Source organism: Xenopus tropicalis, chromosome 10 (assembly GCF_000004195.4).
Source record: "Xenopus tropicalis strain Nigerian chromosome 10, UCB_Xtro_10.0, whole genome shotgun sequence".
In the NCBI taxonomy this organism is placed as follows: domain Eukaryota; kingdom Metazoa; phylum Chordata; class Amphibia; order Anura; family Pipidae; genus Xenopus; species Xenopus tropicalis.
This window is the reverse complement of record NC_030686.2, coordinates 35,294,607-35,311,311: the sequence shown is the minus strand read 5'-3', so window position 1 is coordinate 35,311,311 and position 16,705 is coordinate 35,294,607. Positions and strand designations below refer to the sequence as shown.

Below are 16,705 nucleotides of genomic sequence, written 5' to 3'. Positions count from 1 at the left end.
GAGAAGGAATGTTCTGGGCACACAATAAGCTGTACCCTCATACTGTACTGTCTAAGGGAAACAATATGGCACCTCCCTCCCATATGTATAAATACAAATATACAGAGAAGGAATGTTCTGGGCACACAATAAGCTATACCCTCATACTGTACTGTCTAAGGGAAACAATATGGCACCTCCCTCCCATTTGTAAAAATACAAATATACAGAGAATGAATGCTCCGGGCACACATGATACAATTCAAGTCAATAGAATAAAATCCCTACCCTATAAACAGCACATATTTTCCCTTTAGAATTAGTTTTAGAACTGATACTTTGGTGCAGGATGGTGACCTGGGAATCACAGTGTTTGGCCCAGAGATATGGACTCCAGAAAGTTAAAATTATGATCGTTCCAGGCAAGCACTCCTATTCTCTAGATGGACATTTTGGATTTTTTTTTTTATTCTTTCTTTTATTATTTCTTACTTAAATCTGGAAAATGTAGGCATTTGAGCAGTCTTGCCATTAGTAGACTGACTGGTCTTAGCAAACAGGCATCCACCTGTCACACTGAATGGTGAGACAATTTGCAGTGGATCTTTGCTGTATTTTCAGCATTTTTTTGTCAGCTTTCTCCCTGACCCTTTTACCCATTTTTATACTATTACTTATCTTTTGATGTTTTTTTCTTATTCACTCTCCTGCCTGTTGCTTAGACCCAAAACAATTTAAAAGAGATGATAAACAAAAAAGCTGCAGTTCAGATTACAATTTGCCTCTGAATACCAACAACTATAGTATAGAAAACGTAAGGGTTCATTTCTTCTTTAAAGTCTGTCATTCTGTCTCTTTTCCTGCCCATTAAGGTTTCAGGATTTAATGCCAATCCAACAGCTTGGGCACAGTTCTAATTCTCCAAGTGCGGCTGCTCCGTAGCACTTCTCTTGCAGCAAACTTGCTTTCACTCCAAACAGCAAAGGGTTAATTGACCTCTATGACTCAGGTATGGGATCTATTATCCAGAATAATTGTGGTTTTCTGGATAAGGGGTATTTTCTTAATGTACAACACCATGCCTTTTGGGGTTTAAAAAAAAAACAAAACCCTAAAACCATAATAAACTCCATCTTATCCTGTGTGGATCCAAGTGTTGCCCGTTCCACTGAGCCAGTCGTTCTTATTGATGCTGGGGTATATTACGGTTTTAGTGTTTCTTCAACAGCCAAATGGTATGGTGTTCCACATTAGGAAAATACCCCTTATCCAGAAAACCACAATCATTCTGCATAATTTCCAGATAACAGATCCCATACCTGTACAAACCATGTGTTGCACGCCATTTCCCATTTCGGCCCGTTGCTCTTTATAACCCCAGTGAACTGGGAGGTAAAGGCTTTATAATGTAATGTACAAACACTGTGATGGACTCAAACTCTAATGCAGTTACAGGCAACTGCTCCTCACTAGATACTGATAAACTACAACTCCCAGCATTGCTGTTTCACTGCATCTGGAAGGGTTAGATATGATATCAATTATTGGGTAGGCTTTTATTAATAGTATGTCTTATTTATATACCCCAGAGCTTACAGTAAGATTTCTCCGCCACGGTCACATACTAGGGTCAGTTTTATCAGGAACCAATTAACCCGCCTGGGCTGTGGGAGGAAACTGCAGTACCCTGAGGAAACCCACACTGTCGCCATGCAGAGTGCAAAGCCCTGTGCTATCATTTAAAGCTGTAGGTGGCAGCTAAGCCCCTGCTCTGCCTGATTAAAACCCACACAATGTCTCCCTTAGTCTGACAGTGACAGCAGTTTGAGCTCACAGGATCTATAGTGCCCTCTGCAAGAAAGATGGAACTCCCTTATGTAACGCTGCAAACCACAATCAGCATGGGTGTCAGCTGTCATCCATAGAGGATGCTCCTCATTAATCACCAACTACGGCGAGGAAATATATTGTATGCGGGTATCGTGTGGTAACATTAAGTCACTAACCATATACATAAAATCATTATTATTGTATTTAGATTAAGGACGTACAAGCATACTGAGCATAAGCCAATTACATAGGTGCCTGCACAGTTATCTGCAGTTCGGCTTGGGATTTAGACTTCTGGTCCTAGTTATGCTCCTGCTGTTTCCTAGGGGAATTCTAGAAGATATTTCTAAATATAAATATACCCTCACACATGTACAGCTACAGGTGTATAGAGTAAAGGGGAGGTAAACCTTAAATCTAATGAAAGCAACTCGCCAACAAACATTCATTGCACATTTGTGCATAGTTGTGTATAGTTATTTGTAAATGTAATAGCCGTCTGGTGGGCAGCTGGTTCTGACTTTAGAAACGATGTAGCGACAGCCAGCTGATTAACAGACCTTGAAAGAAGAAGCAGGCAAGGCTGACTTCTGCTACATTGTTTCCAAGGACAGGACCAGCAGTGCAGAAAGGGGCAAGACAGGCACTGCTTTCAATAGCTATTAGATGTACACATAACCATTAAACTTCTAAAAAATGTATTAATGACTTTATATTGGGAAGTTGCTTAGCATTAACTTAACATTGTCTTTTATTAGACAAAATGTCATATCCAGGTTTATATCCCCTTTATGTGCTATATGTTGAACAGGTAGGTGTTTATTTCCTTGAACGTAAGTGTGTTTTTCTATATATGTCACTCTGTGTAAGTCCTTGTTTTCAGGTGTAACTGCTTATGTGTTGGTATATTTAGTAGCTTGTAAGCACGTGTGTTTTTAAATAAAAGACAAAAACGTCCAGACTTACGTGATGAAAGAAAACTTTACTGCATCGTGCAGATCAAATACAACGTAACTATACATATATATATATAATAGTAGTGTGTATATATATAAATATATATACGGACCTTTTTTTCAAATAAACTTTTCATTTTTTTGCAAAGTTCTGGCGTGTGCGGCTCACTGTCTGTATAATATATATATATATATATATATATATATATATTAGTAGTGTGTAAACTCATGAGGAGTGTGTTTGTGAGTCTAGGCTGTCAGAGTACAAGTGTTTATATATATATAAGATACAGTATTAGTGCTCGTTTGTTATGATGTATGGGTCCATATAAATAGCCTCTGCTCCTGTGCTGCCCCCTATTGTTAGCCACAGCAATACCCCAGCCTCAGGTACCCCACAATGACTCCAACACCCCAAGCTGCTCCCAGCAGAAAGTTCTCCATACCTTGATCCATAGACCTCATGATGCGCTGGTGGTACTGGGTCAGTCTGCAGGCTGCCTCTCTCTGCATTTGGAGACAAATTATAATTACCAAAAAAAAAAATAATCAAAAAAAGCCCCAAGTTGTGTGGATCATGTTCAGCCAATGCTGCTTGTCAGAAGTTGATTAAAAAAAAAAAAAGGTGTAGGGAGGGAGTGGGGTGCAGGCAGGGTGGGGGCGGGGGTCTAACAGTTAAGGACCCAAAGAGGAGCAGTGAGGAGCAGTAGCAGCCGCAGGGCTCCAGGCTGGGGATGCAGTGAGGCTCTGCTCTGCCTGTGATCTGGGTTAGTGGAGTGGGAAAGTCGACTTCCTTCCCTGCTCTGAGTGTTTATAGTGTTTGAATGCTGTAAAATAACGGGATTCCCTCACTGTTTCGTCCTGTTTATCCCATCGCTATGGGAACCCTTGGATCCGATCCATCTCCTAAACTGAGGGCTTTCCTGCAAACTTCTCACTCAGGAATCTCTGACGTCTCCGCAGCCTCGGCCAACATTGCTCTGTGGCTTTTTTCAGCCTCGCAGTACAAGCACTTAATTGTTGAGCGCCCGGGCTACGAGGGGAAAAAAGATGGAATGATATTTATGAAAAAGAGAGAGAGAGAAAGAAATGGTGCTAATATAAAACTCCCAGGCACAGCGCAGCTTCTGTTTAGCTCCATTAGCGCTAGCGAAAGAGCAATGACATCACTTGTAGGCCGCTATTAATACGGGGTTAAGTAGTCAATAAATTGCTGTGAGCAGCAGGGCGGCTGTGCACTGACTGGAAGGGAGGTAAAAGCTCCTTACTGGCAGACATATCTAGGCCTGAGCCTTTACTGGGGGCCGCTGCAGGAAAAATATGGGGCCTATCCCCTTCAATACTCTCCCAGTAAGCTCCATGAAGCACACTGCTAATAGGTGTATATGGGTAGTGTCACAAGGGTAGATTTACCCTATACAGGAAGGGGCAAGTGATCATTAACTCAAGCAGGCCTAATACTCTCTGATTCTGATCACTAGAGGCAGAGCTATACGTTTCTAACTAAAGCAGTGGGTGGGATTATAAAACTATAATGGCAGCTTACATGGAAAAGGGTCCAGAAGTATTTGATTTTAGTTCTCTATTCAAGTCCAGGGTGAAAAGGTAAAGATTATACTCCTGAAGGGCACTTGATTTCTGAATAGGCATGAATTGGGGCGGAGCAATTCAATTACAAAGGAAGGTGAGGAATGTTCCTGTCACTCCCTGGCACCATATACATGGCTGTGAGCGACACAGGCACAGATATATAGAAACATTGGGGTAACAGTCACCCTGCTATAGTTCCAGGGGTACCCAGGGCACAAATAAGCACTCACCCCAAATCTCCCCCTAACTGGCCTTCAGGCTGGGCCCCCTTAGCTCATAACAAGGTTACAGATATATAGAAACATTGGGGTAACAGTCACCCTGCTATAGTTCCAGGGGTACCCAGGGCACAAATAAGCACTCACCCCAAATCTTCCCCTAACTGGCCTTCAGGCTGGGCCCCCTTAGCCCATAACAAGGTTACAGATATATAGAAACATCGGGGTAACAGTCACCCTGCTATAGTTCCAGGGGTACCCAGGGCACAAATAAGCACTCACCCCAAATCTCCCCCTAACTGGCCTACAGGCTGGGCCCCCTTAGCTCATAACAAGGTTACAGATATATAGAAATATTGGGGTAACAGTCACCCTGCTATCCAGGGGTACCCAGGGCACAAATAAGCACTCACCCCAAATCTCCCCCTAACTGGCCTTCAGGCTGGGCCCCCTTAGCCCATAACAAGGTTACAGATATATAGAAACATTGGGGTAACAGTCACCCTGCTATAGTTCCAGGGGTACCCAGGGCACAAATAAGCACTCACCCCAAATCTCCCCCTAACTGGCCTACAGGCTGGGCCCCCTTAGCTCATAACAAGGTTAAAGAGATATAGAAACATTGGGGTAACAGTCACCCTGCTATAGTTCCAGGGGTACCCAGGGCACAAATAAGCCCTCACCCCAAATCTCCCCCTAACTGGCCTTCAGGCTGGGCCCCCTTAGCTCATAACAAGGTTACAGATATAGTAAGTGCAAGTTGCATGCATGTTTTAGGATTGTGGTGAATAGCACACAATGCAGCTTGAAATCCAGGGTGAGAAGCTTGTGTGTGTGTGGGTGTCAGTGGTACCATAAATTCAGTTTGTGAGGAGAAGAGAAGGGCAGAGCTTCCCCTTTAGGAACCATTTGGGAATGAGTGGCAGGAAGGCAGTACAGACAGGGAGGGAGGGTTACAATGCTGCCCCAGGGATAGGAGGTTCCCAGCACATACACAGACTGTCAGACTGAGTGAATGGAGCTCTCTGCATACCCAGCTGTCCTTCCCTGTTCTCTGGATTACAGCTGTTCCCTACTGCAGCCTCCCCTGTCCCCTTAATACCACAGCTGTGCCTCCATACTCCATGTGATCCAGCTGTGCCTCCATACTCCATATGATCCAGCTGTGCCTCCATACTCCATATGACCCAGATGTGCCTCCATACTCCATATGACCCAGATGTGCCTCCATACTCCATATGACCCAGATGTGCCTCCATACTCCATATGATCCAGCTGTGCCTTACTGCCTTTTCTCAGGAAACATTGTGTATAGTAAGGCAAGAGGGTACTGGCTAAAGGGAGCTGTAAATATAGCATAATGTGTATAATTAGGAAGATGGTATCAGTACCACCCCATAGGAGAGCTTCCAACCTGCCTAAAACTCCCAGAAGTGATTGATAATTCAGTTAGAGCTGCAGGCTGCTTTATAAATAACATGGCCCTATTTATGAACCCCACAAGCATGGCAGGTCATCCCTTTGAGCCTGGGCCCCTATAAGGACACCTGTTGCACAACAGTTTAGCAGTTGGCTCAGATACAAGTTGCACACCTATGGTTTCCTGGCAACAGAAGAGACAGGTAATCAGACACGCAGCATGAGGATTTTATAGGCGTCTTGCTTTATAATGATGATCTGGCAAGACACGCACCTGTAACATGCATGTTCTTCCCCTCTGATATGTCCATATACACTGAAGGCTACAGGCTAGAGCAGATTTACAGCCCCCATTGATCTGTACCCTCATACTGTACTGTATCCGGTTACCACTATAGCAGCTTCTCCCATATGTATAAATACAAATATACAGAGAAGGAATGTTCTGGGCACACAATAAGCTATACCCTCATACTATACTGTCTAAGGGAAACACTATGGCACCTCCCTCCCATATGTATAAATACAAATATACAGAGAAGGAATGTTCTGGGCACACAATAAGCTGTACCCTCATACTGTACTGTCTAAGGAAAACAATAGGGCACCTCCCTCCCATATGTATAAATACAAATATACAGAGAAGGAATGTTCTGGGCACACAATAAGCTGTACCCTCATACTGTACTGTCTAAGGGAAACAATATGGCACCTCCCTCCCATATGTATAAATACAAATATACAGAGAAGGAATGTTCTGGGCACACAATAAGCTGTACCCTCATACTGTACTGTCTAAGGAAAACAATATTGCACCTCCCTCCCATATGTATAAATACAAATATACAGAGAAGGAATGTTCTGGGCACACAATAAGCTGTACCCTCATACTGTACTGTCTAAGGGGAACACTATGGCACCTCCCTCCCATATGTATAAATACAAATATACAGAGAAGGAATGTTCTGGGCACACAATAAGCTGTACCCTCATACTGCACTGTCTAAGGGAAACACTATGGCACCTCCCTCCCATATGTATAAATACAAATATACAGAGAAGGAATGTTCTGGGCACACAATAAGCTGTACCCTCATACTGTACTGTCTAACGGAAACACTATGGCACCTCCCTCCCATATGTAAAAATACAAATATACAGAGAAGGAATGTTCTGGGCACACAATAAGCTGTACCCTCATACTGTACTGTTTAAGGGAAACAATATGGCAGCTCTTCCCATATGTATAAATACAAATATACAGGCAAAAATGTACTGCGCTCACAAAACTCATGTACTTTCTTAAGGAAACAGATGGTGCCCTCTACTTATAAAGTCTATGCACCCCCCCCCCCCTACAAGAGACATAAATAGGAAGAGAGAGGGTTTATTTCCGAGTGAGGGCACTTGTCACACTGGCAATTAAATGACTGTTTGTTACTGGGGTCAGTGGGGATCCCAAGCAGGGACAGAGGGTGACTCACTGTTACTTTCTTACAGATGGGTTTGAACTTAAGCGCCATTGAGCGTTGCTTGGCAAACAGCCTCCTTTCCATCTCCATATACCGACAATGCAGCTTCACATCCGTGACTGTCACTCTCTGTGCTCTGCGGGGCTGTCCATCAGTTTAGAAAGTCAAGTACAGCCATTTAAATACCCTCTCACTTAATGATCTGAGTGCGACTGGGAGGGACACGAGTATGGGGACTGGAAATGAACCATGAGAGATATTGGTGGTTCTGCTATGGGAGATTATTGACTAGGCCCTTTTATTGCTCATTGCTTTTTAATTACATAGCATTGGCATATTCCACAGTGCTTTACAGAAAAGATACATTATTTCAATCAGTCCCTGTCCCAATGAAGCTTACAATCTAAAGTCCCTATCACATTCACATCAGTCCCTGCCCTAGTAGAGCTTACAATCTAAGGTCCCTATCACATTCACATCAGTCCCTGCCCTAGTAGAGCTTACAATCTAAGGTCCCTATCACATTCCCATCAGTCCCTGCCTCAGTGGAGCTTACAATCTAAGGTCCCTATCCCATTCCCATCAGTCCCTGCCCCAGTGAGCTTACAATCTAAGGTCCCTATCACATTCCCATCAGTCCCTGCCCCAGTGAGCTTACAATCTAAGGTCCCTATCAAATTCCCATCAGTCCCTGCCCCAGTGGAGCTTACAATCTAAGTTCCCTATCACATTCCCATCAGTCCCTGCCTCAGTGGAGCTTACAATCTAAGGTCCCTATCACATTCCCATCAGTCCCTGCCTCAGTGGAGCTTACAATCTAAGGTCCCTATCACATTCCCATCAGTCCCTGCCCCAGTGAGCTTACAATCTAAGGTCCCTATCAAATTCCCATCAGTCCCTGCCCCAGTGGAGCTTACAATCTAAGTTCCCTATCCCATTCCCATCAGTCCCTGCCCCAGTGTAGCTTACAATATAAGGCCCCTATCACATTCCCATCAGTCCCTGCCCCAGTGGAGCTTACAATCTAAGTTCCCTATCCCATTCCCATCAGTCCCTGCCCCAGTGTAGCTTACAATATAAGGTCCCTATCACATTCCCATCAGTCCGTGCCCCAGTGGAGCTTACAATCTAAGGCCCCTATCCCATTCCCATCAGTCCCTGCCCCAGTGGAGCTTACAATCTAAGGCCCCTATCCCATTCCCATCAGTCCCTGCCCCAGTGGAGCTTACAATCTAAGGTCCCTATCACATTCCCATCAGTCCCTGCCCCAGTGGAGCTTACAATCTAAAGTCCCTATCCCATTCCCATTAGTCCCAGCCCCAGTGGAGCTTACAATCTAAGTTCCCTATCCCATTCCCATCAGTCCCTGCCCCAGTGTAGCTTACAATATAAGGTCCCTATCACATTCCCATCAGTCCCTGCCCCAGTGGAGCTTACAATCTAAGGTCCCTATCACATTCCCATCAGTCCCTGCCCCAGTGGAGCTTACAGTCTAAGGCCCCTATCCCATTCCCATTAGTCCCAGCCCCAGTGGAGCTTACAATCTAAGGTCCCTATCACATTCCCATCAGTCCCTGCCCCAGTGGAGTTTACAATCTAAGGTCCCTATCACATTCCCATCAGTCCCTGCCCCAGTGAGCTTACAATCTAAGGTACCTATCACATTCCCATCAGTCCCTGCCCCAGTGGAGCTTACAATCTAAGGTTCCTATCACATTACCATCAGTCCCTGCCCCAGTGGAGCTTACAATATAAGGCCCCTATCACATTCCCATCAGTCCCTGCCCCAGTGGAGCTTACAATCTAAGGTCCCTATCACATTCCCATCAGTCCCTGCCCCAGTAGAGCTTACAATCTAAGGTCCCTATCACATTCCCATCAGTCCCTGCCCCAGTGGAGCTTACAATATAAGGCCCCTATCACATTCCCATCAGTCCCTACCCCAGTGGAGCTTACAATATAAAGTCCCTATCACAGGAGCCAATTAACCTGCTTGTATGTGTTTGGAGAGCGGGGGGAACCCAAGTGCCCAGAAGAAGCCCACGTTGGAAGGGGGCCCTGCCTGGAATTGAACCTGAGACCCCATTGTTGTGAGGCAGCATTGCTGATCAAGGCATACCAACTCCCTATAGTAGTAAGATAGAAATAACAGGGCTCACACACTCTCCATACTTCGCTGGCACCACCTTGTTGTATAACACACACTATCTACAGTTACAGTTTATTTACAAATAGACACAATGCGCCAATGAGCAGGTTCCCCCATGGGTCCGTGGGGATTTGCAGGATCAGAAAGAGAGGGGTTTTCCCCGTTAGCTAAGCAACTAAAAAATAACATGTTTCTGCCAAGCCTTCCAGTTTCACAGCCAGAATCACTGTGTATGGAAAAAACCCCGGTGCAGTCCCTTGTGGAGAGGGGTCGGCCGCCCAAACAGCCAGGGAGTCCCCTTTTATCTTCCAAGAGAGCCGTTCTCTTCCCACATCTTCCAGCACACTCAGCCTGGATCCCATTACCTTAAAGTAAACTCACCCTGGCCAATGGAATGTCACATGGGCTGTTTCCGCAGAACCCAGCCAACTGCTAATATTCTGCATCTCAACACAAAGTTCATCCTCTAATAGGAAATAAGAGACCCCGAAACCTGCTACTATGAAGCCCTAGCAAATTCACTTCTGCTTCAGCCCCCCAAGCAAACTCAGGTATCTTTCTGTTCAGGCTATGAGCAAACTTAGGGGGCTGTTCCTGCTGAATTGTGCTTAGTACAGGGGAATCCCTATGCTGCCATAATTTTATGGTATCTCTCTGTACAGGCTATGAGCACACTTAGGGGGCTGTTCCTGCTGAATTGTGCTTAGTACAGGGGAATACCTATACTGCCATAGCTTAATGGTATCTCTCTGTACAGGCTATGAGGAAACTTAGGGGGCTGTTCCTGCTGAATTGTGCTTAGTACAGGGGAATACCTATACTGCCATAGCTTAATGGTATCTCTCTGTACAGGCTATGAGGAAACTTAGGGGGCTGTTCCTGCTGAATTGTGCTTAGTACAGGGGAATACCTATGCTGCCATAGTTTTATGGTATCTCTCTGTACAGGCTATGAGCAAACTTAGGGGCTGTTCCTGCTGAATTGTGCTTAGTACAGGGGAATCCCTATGTGCCATAGTTTTATGGTATCTCTCTGTACAGGCTATGAGCAAACTTAGGGGGCTGTTCCTGCTGAATTGTGCTTAGTACAGGGGAATCCCTGTGCTGCCATAGTTTTATGGTATCTCTCTGTACAGGCTATGAACAAATTCAATAGGCTGTTCCTGCTGACATAAGCTGTTGACATAGTGTTGTGATCACTACACAGAAAACCTAGCACCACTCCATCTCTGGATTCTTCGATTTTTAAATTACTGTGAAGGAAACCAAATTTGACTTATTTAGTAAAACCTGCTGGACAGCATTTCTCAGCAAATACCAGAAACCAGATAGGGGCCTCTCAGTTTGTATTTCAGACCCAGCATGCCCTGCAGATATGGAAGATCCTTAGTATCAAGGCAAAACAAGCAAGCAACTAGGGGTAGGCAGGGTGGGAGGAGGCAGGTACCTCTTCTAGCTCCGGGCATTGTCCCCCTCACTACAGCTCCCATGAAAGGGTGAAATGTAAAAAAAAAAAAAGTGAAAAAAGAAAAGGTTGCTAAATAATAATAATAATAAAAGAATATTCTGTACCACAGGCTAAAGTTAATTCAAGGTGATAATCTCCTTTAATAATGAATAGGCATCAAATCTCACAGCCTGCCCATAGCCCCCCTCTACCCCCTGCTGAAATGCTCACAGGTGCCTGTATGGATTGACTGTGACTATGTTTGCCTACAGGCACATAGATTTATGGTGTTTATGTTGATTCAAATATCTCCTCATTCCCAGGCTGCACTGCTCCAGTACCAGAGACATACACTCTGGGGCATATTTATTATATTGTGTAAGCCAACATCACCAATGATGTTGCCCATAGCACCCAATCAGATCTTTGCCTTTGTTTTCTAACTTGTAGGTGTCTGTTGAAATCTAATTGCTGATTGGTTGCTATGGGCAACATCACTGGTGATGTTGGCTTACACACTATAATAAATATGCACCTCTGTGTATCGATATAGCCCCCTGCATACATCTTTATAGGCGAAACTTCACCCAAAAACAGTTTTTTTTGTTATAATGAAAGAAAATATAATTCTAAGCAGCATTTCAGTTCTAAAGCCGGCCATACACGCACATTATTGTAGGAAACTAGGTTTTGTATGATATTCGGTGAATGTATGGTGGATTGACCAGGCGACCGATATCGCAAAAGCCTTGGAATATCGGTTGTCTTGTTGAATGGGCGCCATTCACTCAAAGCGGAGGTTAAGCTTTCTTTGCTTATATGCTATTGGCTGTGTTTTTGTTGGGAGATGGAAACTGGAGGGGGTTGGACCAGGAAAGACTTTTCTGGGGATGGTGAATTGGTTGGGAGGTGGTGAAAGGAAGCCGTATGGACAAACACAAGACTTTGCAAACCGGCCTTTGATTTGGTGTGTTTGGTGGGGAGTTGCCAATGGACAGACGGATGGACTCTGCGGGCTGGAGGGATATGGGTGGGTTTGTGGGGTTTGTTTTGGTTATGTTTTGTCATGATCTGTGAAATGTGCATGATTTGTTGATTATTCATTGTAAAGTGATATTATAAATAAAAAAATCCTATATATTATGAACCTATCTAGTGCTACCAACCCCTATTTCTGTAGGGAAATGAGAGCAGAGCAGGCAGTAACCCTTCCAACACTTTCCCCTGTCTCTTCCCCTATATATTAGGTACCTATCTAATGCTACCAACCCCTATTTCTGTAGGGAAATGAGAGCAGAGCAGGCAGTAACCCTTCCAACACTTTCCCCTGTCTCTGTCCCAATATATTAGGTACCTATCTAGTGCTACCAACTCCTATTTCTGTAGGGGAATGAGAGCAGAGCAGGCAGTAACCCTTCCAACACTTTCCCCTGTCTCTGTCCCTATATATTAGGTACCTACCTAGTGCTACCAACCCCTATTTCTGTAGGGAAATGAGAGCAGAGCAGGCAGTAACCCTTCCAACACTTTCCCCTGTCTCTGTCCCTATATATTAGGTACCTATCTAGTGCTACCAACCCCTATTTCTGTAGGGAAATGAGAGCAGAGCAGGCAGTAACCCTTCCAATACTTTTGTCTTGTCTCTGTCCTGTTTACCCTATTCATATAAACCATCCTAATTCAGACAGCCCCTTTCTTGATCCCTTCCGTGTTTGTAGAAAAATTGTATCAGAAGTATAGGAGCATTCTAATTGGCTTTCCCAACGTTAACATCTTTTTCACCAAAATTCATTGAATGATCTGTTATACAGATAGCTAGAATCTCAGCCATAAAGCAGGGTAGGACTGCTGCTTACAATGGGTATCAGATAGGATCTGTGCCACTGTTACAGAATGCTCTGTTATACAGATAGCTAGAATCTCAGCCATAAAGCAGGGCAGGACTGCTGCTTACAATGGGTATCAGATAGGATCTGTGCCACTGTGACAGAATGCTCTGTTATACAGATAGCTAGAATCTCAGCCATAAAGCAGGGCAGGACTGCTGCTTACAATGGGGATCAGATAGGATCTGTGCCACTGTGGCAAAAGAGGGGGACATTTAGTGCTGCTACTCTTTAAACTAAGGCAGGGATCCAAATTAGCATGCAAACCAGACTCCCCCAATATCAGAGCTTAACCAAGTCACAGGCAGACTTCTCCTTTAGGCCTGAGGCTTTATGGAGTTTGGATTTAGAAAGTAAAGGTGCTTGACATTAAAACTTTCATTTCTGAGCTATAAAAGCCCAGCAACCACCCCAGAGCTAAGGGATTAAGTGCATGGAGCACACGAGGTATGAAAAGTCCCCTTAACCCTGCACGGTTTTGCCTGAAGAAAGCACTATTATATGCCGGTGTTACAGTGGATCCAGATGTACTCGGGCTGCGCAGCTCTGCAAGGTAACCCCAAGGTGCTGAAAGATATATAGCGTTTGATATAAAGCGAGTGGGAACATTTATATGCTTAAAGTCATTTAATGACTCTATTAAAAAATACCCAGCGCACAAACACACACTGCGAATGTTTCCCTGAAATAGTAGGGGTTTTCACAGCGCCATAAATCACCTCCACTGGCTCTGTCTTTCCACCCCAGAGGTCTTATACGGCGTGTAATATTGTGTCCGGGAACATTTCCAAAATGGCCTATCCAGGCTTGGGCCCTATACTGCGTGAAAGAAAACACATTCTTAAAGGCAACCAATGGAATCAGCCGTAATTCGGTTATACTATGTGACATGTTCAAAAAGAATAATAGGAAAGTTGTTACAAGCATTTTGTATGATATATCGTGCCCTGCTGTCCATCCTGCTCCAAAGGGTGAGCGACATGTGTTATTTTGACCCAGTCACTACTTTGCTGCGCTGCTGCTCCCATCTTGCTTCTACAGGTCGGGCAACTGTGAGATAATGAGTAGTGATGGGGGAAATGTTTCGGCAGGCATGGATTCGCGGCGAATTTCCGTGTTTCGCCATTAAAAAAAATTGCAGCGGAAAAATTTGCTGCGTGTCCAAAAATTGTCGCAAGAATAGTTGCGCGTCCAAAAATTGTCTCAAGAATAGTCTTCAAAAGAATAGTCACGAGTCAAAAGAATAGTCGTGGTCGGCAAAAAAATAGTTGCGCGTCAAAAGAATAGTTGCGGGCGACAATTTTTTTTTTTTGCCCCGTGACATTTTCGCCGTTTCGCGAATCTTTCAAAAGATTTGCAAATTTTTCAGCAAAGCGAAACAGGACAGATTCGCTCATCTCTAATAATGAGTTATGCGCTCACAATAGATACATATTGCCCTACTGGCTCCATTAAAGCCCTACGGTCTCCATCCTGCTACAAAGGGTGGGCAACAGTAGTGCAGTGTGTTATGCCAACCCAATGGCTACCATCTTGCCCTGCTATCTACATCATGTCCTATTGTCTCCAACCTGCTACACTCTCTCCATGTTGCTAAACAGGGTGGCAAGACTGATATAATGTGCTATGCTTGCCCAATGGCTACCATCTTGCCCTACTATCTAAATCATTTCCTATTGTGTACAACCTGCTACACTGTCTCCATCCCGCCCCACTGTCTCCATGTTGCTGAACAGGGTGGCAAGACTGATATAATGTGCTATGCTTGCCCAATGGCTACCATCTTGCCCTACTATCTAAATCATGTCCTATTGTCTCCAACCTGCTACACTGTCTCCATCCCGCCCCACTGTCTCCATGTTGCTGAATAGGGTGGCAAGACTGATATAATGTGCTATGCTTGCCCAATGGCTACCATCTTGCCCTACTATCTAAATCATGTCCTATTGTGTCCAACCTGCTACACTGTCTTCATCCCGCCCCACTGTCTCCATGTTGCTGAATAGGGTGGCAAGACTGATATAATGTGCTATGCTTGCCCAATGGCTACCATCTTGCCCTACTATCTAAATCATGTCCTATTGTGTACAACCTGCTACACTGTCTCCATCCCGCCCCACTGTCTCCATGTTGCTGAATAGGGTGGCAAGACAGATATAATGTGCTATGCTTGCCCAATGGCTAACATCTTACTCTACTGCCCCCATTGTGCCCTTTTTTCTCCATCTTGCTTTTATACCTTCTGCTACCTGGCCTTTCTACCAACAACTAATATTCTGCTGGGCACACATGGGTAGCACCTAGGGTGTTCAGCACCTATTTGAATCCCCCCTAAAGACAGCTTTGCCCCCAACCCTTTTACACAAAGGCAGGGAGACAATCACCCACCCACCTATCCATGGTCTCGTCTCATTTGCCCGTAGGGGCCAGTTCATAACTGGTCGCGTCCCTTTCTTGTTCCCCAAAGAACTCCTGACTGGATGCGCCCGCCCTTTCAGGTGGTAAAAATGCAGGTTTAAAGGTTTTAAAGTTTTGCAGCTGGGTGCATCGCTGGAATCCGTGCATTGCAGGTAAAGGGAGTATATTTAACCCCTGGATGGCAACAAGGTTCAATTTGGGTAACCCCATTATGTACAATACAAGCAGTCTGTGCTGCGTATGGGAAAGGAAGCTGCCATACTGATGATAGTATATGTATTACTCTTTGGTTTCCAGTGGATGGATTTACTACTGTGCCCTAATGTACAATAATCTCGACAATCCTGTGCCACCTCCTAAGGGCGGAAGTGCATGGTCAACCCTGCCCTGCCCACGCTGCCCTGCCCACAATGCCGCTTTCCTTAATTTAAACACACTGCTGGGGCTACGAGAGGCAGGACAGTACATTTTGCTTTCTTACCTGGTAAGAGCTGAACTTCAAGATTAAAACAGCTTTTAAAATGGCAGGTGTTCCTTAGCAGTGCAGGGGTCTCTTTGCTGCCTCTAGAGGGGGGCACCTGAATTGCAGTTCTTACCTTTCAGAATCAGGAAGTAATAGACAGGAACAGGAAACAGGTAAATGACTGCAGGAAACATATAAACTTCTTGTTCTATTTACTACCAATGAATTAAACTCATAATTACCCCATATCATTGAATTGATATATTAATTAAGGTGAATAACAATTCTTCATCCACCGGCAAAAAATTGTTAAGGAAGGTGAAAAAAAGGGCAATAAAGGGGCTTATATTATAAACACACAGGCTGTGCTGTTTTTACTCAGGTTCCATTACTTTGGGCAACATATAGTTGTATTCTCTGAGCATAAATATTTATACAGGGATTAGGTAGGACTGGTGGGCGGCTCACCCTCAAAACTCCATTTAACTGCAAGTGTTGAGCTCACCCCCCGAGCAGAACTACTGAGTCGCACCGAGTCAAATCAAGAGTCAGGTTTCAGCCTCCGACACTGGAACAGACCCTCTAAAGGAGGGATTTATAAGCAATGGAAAATAACTGGGGAAAAAAGGAGGAAGGGAAAAGGAAAATAAAGTGGAGTTCTTGGGCTGGGGATACCCTCTTATTTTCCAGCACTTCATTTTATAATATATATTATATTTAACTTGCCTTCCTGTAGCAACTCTACTAATGCTATAAATATCACACTCCTACCAGGGCCTTCATAGTAGTAATGGTTTGGCTTCAAAGGTCAGCCTGTTACACTAAGAATTATGGGAATTTGTCATTGTGGTCAGCATCTAGCCTAGAATAGGGCAGTTA

The 16,705-nt window shown here is 44.4% G+C and overlaps 1 protein-coding gene across 3 annotated transcripts in view; it reads right to left on the bottom strand.

The window, feature by feature from the left end:
* nfatc2 (nuclear factor of activated T cells 2) overlaps positions 1-3,777 on the bottom strand; it is a 93,262-nt gene extending 89,485 nt beyond the window's left edge. The window contains exons 1-2 of one of the 3 annotated variants that reach the window (XM_031894306.1): positions 3,618-3,777; positions 3,212-3,272 (exon numbers count right to left, since the gene is read on the bottom strand). In XM_031894306.1, the coding sequence (XP_031750166.1) occupies positions 3,212-3,230 (19 nt within the window). In that variant the 5' untranslated portion in view covers positions 3,231-3,272; positions 3,618-3,777. Of the gene's footprint in view, positions 1-3,211; positions 3,573-3,617 lie in introns of those variants that run through there. The other 2 variants (XM_031894305.1, XM_031894307.1) reach the window with 2 other exon arrangements.
* Positions 3,778-16,705: the final 12,928 nt, after the last annotated feature.